The sequence below is a fragment of the Mytilus edulis genome, chromosome 7 (assembly GCF_963676685.1).
Source record: "Mytilus edulis chromosome 7, xbMytEdul2.2, whole genome shotgun sequence".
NCBI lineage: Eukaryota > Metazoa > Mollusca > Bivalvia > Mytilida > Mytilidae > Mytilus > Mytilus edulis.
In genome coordinates this window covers 48,133,093-48,144,509 of record NC_092350.1, presented here as the reverse complement: position 1 = coordinate 48,144,509, position 11,417 = coordinate 48,133,093, and the positions used below count along the sequence as shown (strand labels likewise).

Here is an 11,417-nt window from a genome sequence, read left to right as displayed (position 1 = left end):
GCAATAGCAAGAAATCTTCAATTGCACAGTATTGTGCAATAGCAAATATTTTCAATTGCACAGTATTGCACAATAGCAAGAAATATCTAATTGCACAATATTGTGCAATAGCAAGAAATTCCAATTGGATTTCAATTGGAGTTATCTTTCTTTGTCCAGAATAGTAGTTGAATCAACTTAAATCATTGTTTTATACAATATACAATGTATATTCACTTTTACTACCAACTGATAGATTAAAACAATCTTTACCATTCAGTGATAACAAGCACTTTTTTTACATTTTAATATTTTATGATGTATTTAAATGAGTAGTTATTGTTGCAAACTTCAGTAGAAATTTGAATTGAGATCAGTTTTGAAATAAGGTAAAGGGGGATGTGAAAAAAAAATTGGAGGGTCAATTTTTTTCATTTCAGATTTCATAAATAAAAAGAAAATTTCTTCAAACATTTTTTTGAGAGGATTAATATTCAACAGCATAGTGAATTGCTCAAAGGCAAAAAAAAACTTTTAAGTTCATTAGACCACATTCATTCTGTGTCAGAAACCTATGCTGTGTCAACTATTTAATCACAATCCAAATTTAGAACTGAATCCAGCTTGAATGTTGTGTCCATACTTGCCCCAACCGTTCAGGGTTCAACCTTTGCAGTCGTATAAAGCTGCGCCCTGCGGAGCATCTGGTTTTCACATGTTTAAAGACTGTGACACGGACACAAGTCATTTTCAGCAGCAATTATAAAAGACAGTACAAGTTTTGTATAATCACCCCCTGAAAGTTTTCAAATCAGATCCCTGAAACCTTGCACTAACACTGATTGTAAACATGTAGAAACTGTGCACCTGCTATTATGGAATTGTTTGGGGAACTTTTCCCTATTTCAAGACTTTAGAGAAAAAAGTATTTTTCAGAAATATTTATGTGAGAGAGTACTATTATTGTGTAATCAGGTATTCATACTTTTTCCAGCCCAGATCACTGAAACTTCACAGAAGGATTACAAATACTAGTATGTTGAAGTTGTGTGCCCCTGCTGTTATGGAATTGTTTATCATGAAGATTTTTTCTTACATTTTTCCAGACATTGAAACTTTGTCATTTTTCAGCAAAATTTAGTCACAAATACTTCAACCCAGCCATTTGAGACTTCGACCTATATTTTCAAATAAAATTACTTACTTATCAGGAAATAAGAAATTCCCTTCCGTATACTAAAATAAAACACACTAAAGATATGGAATAACAACCTCAAATTTTTTTTTCTCGGTGTGATATCTTGACATTTGTAGAAACTATTTTTGGTTGGGTCAACTCACACTTTTCACATAGAATGGAAAAATTCTGTTTTATAACCATTGTAAGATCTAAAGAGAGTGAAGAAATTATTCAAAATAAGTAATTATATTTCATGTTAAAAGATTCGTAGTTTTTGCAGAAGCCCAAAAAAAATGAATATGATTGTGATGAATGAAGATAAGATAAGATAAAGATAAATAATAGTTTATTAAAGTGTCACATATTGATCTACATTAAAATACATAAAAACGTTAACATCATAAAAAAAGGACCAATACCCAGCCTATAAAGACTTACGAGACACTGTATATACAAATAAAAGCTATTACAGTTATACTGAAGGAAAATGTTTTTATAAAAAGGCATAGTCATGCATTACATGATTTAAAACTCATTAAATATGTACACACAATTATAAAATATCTATTCATGAATGCTTCAAAATAATAATATAGAACTTACTAATAAAAATCAACAATAAATACAAAAGAAGTATAATTACAGTTTAGTTCGCTTAAAAACGCCACTTGGGTAAAAGTTTAAAAAAAATCAGTAAGAATTCAGTTGTAGTTCAGTAAAAATTTTAGTAAAATTTACAGTAAAAATTTAACGATTAATTCAAAATAAATTCGTTTGGTAAAGATTTACAAAGTAAAAATACAAAAAAGGAAATTTAAATCATTACATTAACATTAAGTTTAAACAATATTATATAAATTTTTTACGTCTCATAAAACATTTATGGAGTGTATTAGCCAAAAGTGGTTGGATTTCATCACATTTCATTAAAGATGTGAATGTACAGTCGTCAATAATTACGCCTGAGAAAGTAATAGGAAATATTGAATATTTAAAAGCTGTCTGGACAGTCTGCAATAATGAACAAAAAAGTTTATGCCTTACACAAAGTTCCAAATGGCTTATAGAGTTTTGGTCTGTTATATTATAGTCTAATAACTACAGCAAATGCTATTCTTGGAACATATAAAGTTGTACTTAACACAATGATAGCACAAGTGACGATTTCTCTTTCCAAATTCATCCATTCGGCACCATGGCAAATAATCAGTTGTCAAAACGTAAGTAAGAAAATAATCAATTTAGAATCGGACATGATATATACAAATTTACATTGTAATTATAAGCTCTGCATGTTTAAACGATTTTTGTCGAGCCTTCGACTTTAGTCGAAAAAGCGAGACTAAGCGATCCTACATTCCGTCGTCGGCGGCGTCCACAAATATTCACTCTGTGGTTAAAGTTTTAATAACTTTCTTAAACTATCCTTGGTTTGTACCAAGCTTGGACATAAGCTTGTTTATGATCATAAGATAGTATCCAGATGTAAATTTTGCAAAAATAAAATTCCATTTTTTCCGTATTTTACTTATAAATGGACTTAGTTTTTTCAGCGGGGAAACATTACATTCACTCTGTGGTTAAAGTTTTTAAAGTTTTAATAACTTTCTTAAACTATCCTTGGTTTGTACTAAGCTTGGACATCAGCTTGTTTATGATCATAAGATAGTATCCAGAAGTAAATTTTGTAAAAAAATAAATCCATTTTTTCCGTATTTTACTTTTAAATGGACTTAGTTTTTCTGCGGGGAAACATTACATTCACTCTGTGGTTAAAGTTTTTAAAATTTTAATAACTTTCTTAAACTATCCTTGGTTTGTACCAAGCTTGGACAGAAGCTTGTTATGATCATAAGATAGTATCCAGAAGTAAATTTTGTAAAAAAATAAATCCATTTTTTCCGTATTTTACTTTTAAATGGACTTAGTTTTTCTGCGGGGAAACATTACATTCACTCTGTGGTTAAAGTTTTTAAAATTTTAATAACTTTCTTAAACTATTCTTGGTTTGTACCAAGCTTGGACAGAAGCTTGTTATGATCATAAGATAGTATCCAGAAGTAAATTTTGTAAAAAAATAAATCCATTTTTTCCGTATTTTACTTTTAAATGGACTTAGTTTTTCTGCGGGGAAACATTACATTCACTCTGTGGTTAAAGTTTTTAAAATTTTAATAACTTTCTTAAACTATCCTGGGTTTGTACCAAACTTGGACAGAAGCTTATTTATGATCATAAGATAGTATCCAGAAGTAAATTTTGTAAAAAGATAACTCCATTTTTTTTTCTGTATTTTACTTTTAAATGGACATAGATTTTCTTCCAGTTAACATTACATACAGTCTGCAGTTAAGTTTTCAAAACATTTATTAGATTCATTAACTATCCTAAATTTTTACCAAACTTGGACAGGAGCTTCTTACAATCATAATAATAATAGTCTTTTATTCAGAAGCAATACAGCTTATAGAATTTACATATACAAATATAATAGCATCAGTGAATAATTACATACATGTTTTATAATTACAAACAGTTTGTATCAATGGCGGAGAATGACAACAAATAATATAAATAATGAAATATAAGTATAATATTATGAATAACGAATCTTATCAGCTAAATAAAGGTATTTACCTAGATTGTTAAGCTCTTTGATGTTATGAACAGACAATAATTGAACAAGTTTGTAACTAGATGGTTTTTTCCAATAAAATGGTTTTATATATGTTTTCCTTATATCAGAATATTTCTCACATTGTAAAATATAATGGTATTCATCTTCAATCATGTTTTTATTACACATATTACATAATCTGTTTTCTCTTTCAATATTACAAAATCTACCAGTTTCAATGTTAAGGCAGTGTGCAGACAATCTATATCTACTAATATATGGCTTAAACACATAGTTTACAGGTTTTTGTAGGTAAAATTGTAGAGTATCTGGATCGTGTATATATCTATAAAAATTACACTTTGATGACTCATTGAAAAAAGCATTCATTTCACTGACAAAACTACCTTTCATTCTATTAACAATTTCTAGCAAAAAATGATCAACATTAATAACATTTTGGTGTAACCATACATCTTGGCAACCATAACGAAATAATATGTTTCTTATTTCACATGCCCAATTTTGTTTGTCACGAGGTTTTAATATCGATCTTTCTAACATTTCTTGGTAGCAAGATTGTAAAATACAGTTATCTGTTTTCAATAATTTAAACCAATATCTAAGCATTCTGCAATATCTCTCTATGTACAATGGATATCTACCTAATTCACTATATACCATATAATTAACAGTAGTTGTTTTGACTTTCAATATACGTTTTAAAAAACTTAAGTGAACTTTCTCAATATTTTCGGCTTTGTGATGTCCCCAGACTTCACAACTATAATTTAATATACTAGATACATATGTGTCAAAAAGAGATAACATAGTTTCATGGTTAAAACAATCATCATATATTTTACTATATAAACTAAATAATGCTTTTCTACCCTGATTAGCTAACATTTTCTGTGTATGTACAAAGTTACCATTGTATTTAAAAAGTAGACCAAGATATGTAAATTCATCACATAATTCAATATCAACATCATTTAAGTACCATTTTTCAGTCGCTTTAACGAGGCCTCTATTTCTAAACACAACAATTTTGGTTTTAGACAAGTTAATATCCAAATCATACTCTCTAGAATATATGTCTACACTGTCTATCATCTTTTGTAAACCATCAACAGTTTCACTAAAAAGAACTGTATCATCTGCATACATTAGCAAATATAAATTGAGCATCTTTAACTCATATGACTGACAACCTTGACTTAAAAGTTCATTTTCAATGTCATTAATATACAAAGAATATAAAAAAGGAGATAATGATTCTCCTTGCATCAAACCAACATTACTTTGGAAGAAATTTGAAAAATTTCCTTCCAGTTTAATACAACATTTAATTTTTGCATACATAGATTTAATAACAGTTAATAAGTTTCCACTTATACCACATCTGATTAATCTTAACCACAATTTGAAATGAGACACACTATCAAATGCTTTTTTATAGTCTATGAAACAACAATAAAATCGTTTTCCACTACGCAAAGACTTAGAAATAAGAGAATGGAGTGCGAAGATGGCGTCAGTTGTTCCATAACCCGGTTTAAATCCAAACTGTGCATCGGTTATTATATTGTGTTTTTCGCTCCATTTGGTAAGCCTGGTGTTAATAATTGATGTGAACAGTTTACCCACATGTGATACGAGAGATATACCACGATAGTTGCCAGGGTCATCTACTGGTCCTTTTTTGAAAACTGGTATTATAATGTTATTTACCCATATTTCTGGAAAATCGCCAGCACTCAATATACGGTTAAACAGCTTACACAATACTGGTTTGATAAAGTTTCTGCTCGTTAATATATATTCGTTCATGATATTGTCATATCCAGTGGATTTATCACGTTTTAAATATTTAATAGAAGTGTCAAGTTCCAAGTCTGTGAAAGGAGAGTCTAATTCTTCATATACGACCTCTGGAATTGAATCACTTTGCTGATCCTCTGTGGTGACATCTTTTGAAATCAGGTTTTTAAAATGTTTTTCAAATTCTTCTACAGTAAGCGTATGGGTAATAGTTTTTTTTGCACTTTTTAAATTTCCTGTAAAATCGTTTAGGGTTATTTTTACGTAATTTAGATAACATATCCCCCTGTTGGTTTTTATATTGTCTTTTCAGTTGATTTTCCAATCGTTTGTATCTTTGTTTGGCTAAATTAAAATGTAGTCTATTTTCATTCGACCGGTATCTATTAAAATCCATCATAGCTCGTAAATAGTCTCTGTATAAACTTTTACATTCGTCTGTAAACCACGGTTTATCATCTTTTTGGTCACGTGTTTTACTACTTGTAGGGCAGGAGTCACAATGTTTTTTGTATTTCACTTCTGACTTTGTGTATTGCTCGAATATATCTTTCAAAAGTTTATTCAATTCTTCCACGCAACAATCAATATCGCTAATTTCGTCTATATTTGTGAGTAAGTGTTCAAATTGTTGAGCGTTCAACAATAAACTGTCTCTGATTTGATCTTCGCACCCCTCGTTCCATTTAAAAATATCACAAACATGGTTAATACAATTACACTGGTCTTTATTAACAACATTATCAGTAAGATTAAAATCAACTTCTAGTGGTGCATGACAAGAGAAATGATTAAACGATCCCACAGAAAAACTATTAATAACATTGAACATAATATTCTGTGAAATTAACATATAGTCTATTACACTACATCCATTCTTATTGTTAAATGTTATTTTCTGACTTTCTTTACCAAATCTTCCATTACAAATACGTAGCCCAGAGTTTTTACATAACTGCAAGATGCGTTGGCCAAAATTATTAGGTGGTTTGATATCTTCCGAGTGTCTGTTTAAAAATACATCATCATTTACATAATTAATGAAAGAAATGTTGTCTTGCAATTGTTTGTCTATAACATCACCTGTTATGTTGTCGGGTTCTTGACCTACACGACCGTTTAGATCACCTATAACGGCCACATTACCAATGTTACTGAACATTTCTATATGTTCTTGTAAGTTATCAAATACATCTATGTCATATTTACGATAGTACACATTTTTATATGGAGGCATATATATAGAACAAATATATAAATCGGTATTATCACACAAAATACTTTTATCAACTTTGAACCAAATCATACAATCAACAAACCTCTTTACAAATGTAATGAAAGGGTTTAACCATTTTTTATAAAACACAATAACACCTCCCCCGTTACATTTTTTCCTGACTATGTATTCTTTTTCATAACCCAATAAGTCGAATTCATCTGGACATTTTACCCAACATTCATTTAAACACAATATATCAAATTTGTTTACAATCTGTAGGAATTCTTTATCTTTTAGTTTTCTCAATAAACCTTTTGAAATATTCCATGAACATAACTTAAGTAATGCATTGTTGTGAGACTTGGGTTTTTTACTGTTTTCTTTGAAATCAAACTCCGAGTACCCCTATCCTTGCCATAGGTTGCCGTTTACATATAACTTATCTCCAACTAGATAAGCCTTGTTTTTGTTTTTGCGCTCTTCAAGCATTTTCGGAATAAGTTTTTTCCTTTTTTCTAATACATCTTTTGGATAATGCGGACTGATACCATAATTTGTGTCCTTCAAGCGGCTTGAAACACTGCGAACGTACTCGCGGTCAGACATTTCACAAAATTTAACAACAATCGGCCTAGGTTTAGTAGCCTCCGCACTTGGTTTTCCTAATCGATATGCTCGTTCCAGCTTTATTTTTGTTTTAGCATCTTTTATCGCAAGTTTCTTCTCACAAAAGTCTAAAATCGTTTCCACACAAATTTCGTTGTCTATAGGCTGTACAGTTTTACCTTTTTGTCCCGTTGCACCCCCCTTTTCTTCATCGTGTACCAATACTTTTTCGAACTTTTCTTCTATTGCAAAAAACAGCAGATTTTGTTGCAGACTTTGTGTCTCTATAGATTCTATCTTATCACGAACAATTTTATTGTCTGTTTTTGTTGACTCGATACCATTACTTAGGTAATCTACTTTTGTCTTGAGAGCTGTATGTTCGTCTTTTACGTCTGATAAGAACTGAACGCTTTGCTCAAGATAACCGATTCTATCTTTGCAGTTTGAAATTTCACTATCCATCTGTTTATGTTTTGTGTCTATTGTATCTAAACGGCTTTCTATTTTATCAAGGGTGTTTAGTTTTAATTCAACTCTTCCTATACGCTCACATATCTCTTTTAACAAAGTACATGTATCAATCCCGACAGAATCAGGGTGCTGTGCGTGTTGCATTGTGAAGGGTGGTGGTGGGTACGGTAAAAAGTTTTGATAAGGTTGAATCCCAATATTTGGTGAGCTGGTCATTGGTGTTGTGTATCGCAATCCTTGAATTGAGTTATTCATTGTAAAGTTTTGATCGGTGACTGAACTGTTTTCACTTGTAGTGTTAAAACATACCTTGTTATTCTCGGTTTTGTTAGTACATTGTCTTTTGTCCATTAGCCCTGACTGATCCGAAGAAGAAGAAGAAGAAAACTCATCTTTATAATTTTTTCCTCGCCTTGGATTATTATGTTTTCTTCTCGGCATCTCAACATGATGTTTTCGATCACAATTAGTTCATTTTACACATATGAATACGGATATAATCCTAATATTTACACATTTTATTTTTCAATTTTGAATTCACAGCCATTTTCACTGACGCATGCGTCGTAGCTCTATATACTATCATAAGATAGTATAAAGAGGAATATTTTTATTGATTTTTTTCCTCATTTTTGTTGAGCCTGCGATTTACAGCAAAAGTAGGCGAGACACTGGGTTCCGCGGAACCCTTACAAATTTTTTGTTTAAAAAACAAATATCAAATTATAAAAACATTTAACAGAAAGAAAAAAAAACAGCACCCATATAAATAAAACAAGTTTATAACATAATAGAAAAGCAACTTGCATAAATCAAAGCAAGCAAGCTAATTAAGAAAATATCAAAATACAAAATGCAATAAAAAAACCCACATATTTTGTTATAGCTGGCAAAGAGACAAAAGCCCTTTCAAATAATTCAAAATAAAAACAACTGGTCTCACAATAAACAGAACACTGAGGGCTAGCAAATTTATTGTCTACACGAGTTACAGAAACAGTCATCCAAAGAACGCTATGTTGAAATATAATGTTTGAACTGTCCATCGTAGAAAGGTTTCGTGTATGTTTGAATTAGTGAGAGTTCCACAACTTTGCTACATGAAAGCTAGAGGTTCTAATGTCATACTATGTAGTTTTTGGTCGTTGTAAATCAGCTGTGAGTTTATATCTAAAATTACATTAGTTATATTTAATATTAATTGTATTATTAAGAACTCGGACTGGATTTTGTCACACTTTTGTAAGTTTATAATGCCATGGTTCTCATGTGTCTGATTTTAAGTGTGAGAAGTTTCGAAAAAGAAAGTTCATGTTGACCGACTTTTATACAAAAATATTCCTCGGAAAGTATCATCTTTGTAGAGTGTTGTATTAATACCAGCAACGAATTATTAGAGTCAGACGACTTTTTAATTTAGACAGGGTTAAAGAGCCAGGATGATTCTGAAAATGAATATCTTTACCTGATAAGAATGAGTTATTTATTTTGAATAAAATAATTGACCGCGAAAGAAGTAATCATGACAATGAAAAGTCAATCTGGAAAAACATCCTCCTGTCCACACCCGAATATATAATTATCGTCTCCTGATAAATGATGAGGTAAGGTTCAGCCTTGTCAGAAAACGTTGCTACTTCATTATCCTGAAGGCGGTATTTAAATATTGTTTTAAAAATCGTATTCTTGGTAGACATTGAAAGATTCAAAGAAGGTTAGTTTTATTGTTGATAATTCACACGTTTATAATATTTTCTGCCTGCTACTCAGATACTTCGTCAGCTAGCATGTTAAAAATTCAAGCCTATTAGTTTCTTTTCCTGATATGCATGTAATACTTTCCACTAGACATTAAATACCAATCCATCATAGTAGGGATACCTTAAAATGATATACTTAAATGATTGTGAGCAATCTAATTCAGTTTTCAATGAGGTTTTATACAGAGGTGATCAGAATCAATTCAAAATGATTTAAATTGGAAACACCACAACAATATGTATCTATGACAATCATATTTGTCCAGCCTGTGACCGTTTGTCGCGATAGAGTTTATAGAGATTATTTGATCAAGTATTGTTAATTTTGTTTCTTTTAATCCATTTCATTTTGTTTATTGCTCAGCTCAAACACAATTGTTTGTTGGTGTGGTTCATTTGTGTTTCTCTTTTTCTCGTTTTTATTATAAATTGTAACTTTGTTTTTCCAGTTTGAATTGATTAACACTCACTGGCGGATCCAGGGGGAGGATGCCGGTCGTTGGATCCCCCCCTTGTTTTTGGACGATCAATGCATTTGAAAGGGGACATATAGTTGGAACTCCCTTTTTATCCTGGGTTGGGACCCCCTTTTTAAAATGGAAGGATCCGCCCCTGACACTAGTCATGTGTTGGGGTCCTTTATAGATTGCTTTTCGGTGTGAGCAAACGCTCTGTGATGAAGGCCGTACTTTGACGAAGGCTTTACTTTGAATTAAAGTTGTAAACTTTTTATACATTGTGACATGGAAAAAGAGTTGTCTCATTAGAACCACTCCCACATTTTCATATCTACACAAATACATATCTTATGTTCTTGTGTATACCCGTTGGTAGTCATAAGATCAAACTTTATTTGGGAAGTTTTGTATCCTTGACCAGTAAATGATATTGTTGCCCTCTAAGTCCGGTACCATGTCTCTGAAACAGCATCGTTATGTTATTACGTTTTGTTTTGTTTTTCGGACATTTTATTTGATGATAGATATTTGATGTTTTTTTTCTGATTTATTATTCATAACATGTTTATATTCAGGACAGCGTATAGAAGATTATAATGGTCTAGACACATGAAGACTGTATGTTGACCTTTAGTTTTCTGTTTGTTATTTATGTTGGATGGCTGTCTCATATTCGTGTTTCTATATCTCCTTTTATTCTCATTTTTAAATATTTTGATGGTTGTGACTGCGCAGCCTATTTGTAATATGCTTTGTGTTTTAGAAGATATAAGACTCGGATACCTTATAACATGAAATGTCTTATAATTTGAATTTTCGTCTGTCATAATTTATCCTTGACCTCATGTCATATGCATAGTTTTTTTTAACTTGAATTTCTCACATATTATGGTATATGGTATCTTTGCATGATCTACAGTCTGAGACCAAATGACGTAACAGATAGCAATCATATGTCACCGCATAGACTAAAACAATGAGCAAATCTATACTGGATAGCAAACTATAAATGACCCCGACATAAAAAATGTAAAACAATTCAACAGAGAAAACTAATTTTATAAATGTTCATACATGTACCAGTGAATACGTAGCAATAATATTACGTTATATTTGATTCATTGATAATAAAATCAATGTTTGAAACAAGATCTCATTCCAGTGTTAATTTGAAAATTACCTTCAAAATAAGTTATTTAAAAGGAAAGATAAGTTAATCCGAATTGCCTCTAATTCACAGAATCTAGGAAGATGATCATTGTTAACATCTCGTTTGGAATAAGCATATATCTTAATAAAA

The 11,417-nt window shown here is 30.8% G+C and overlaps 1 protein-coding gene across 1 annotated transcript; it reads right to left on the bottom strand.

Annotated features, from left to right (window-relative positions):
- Positions 1-3,755: 3,755 nt before the first annotated feature.
- LOC139483172 (uncharacterized) lies at positions 3,756-6,837 on the bottom strand. Its single transcript, XM_071267207.1, has 2 exons — positions 5,865-6,837; positions 3,756-5,749 (listed from the first exon to the last, which is right to left on the bottom strand). Exons 1-2 carry the CDS (start codon positions 6,835-6,837, stop codon positions 3,756-3,758), a joined length of 2,967 nt encoding a protein of 988 aa, XP_071123308.1.
- Positions 6,838-11,417: the final 4,580 nt, after the last annotated feature.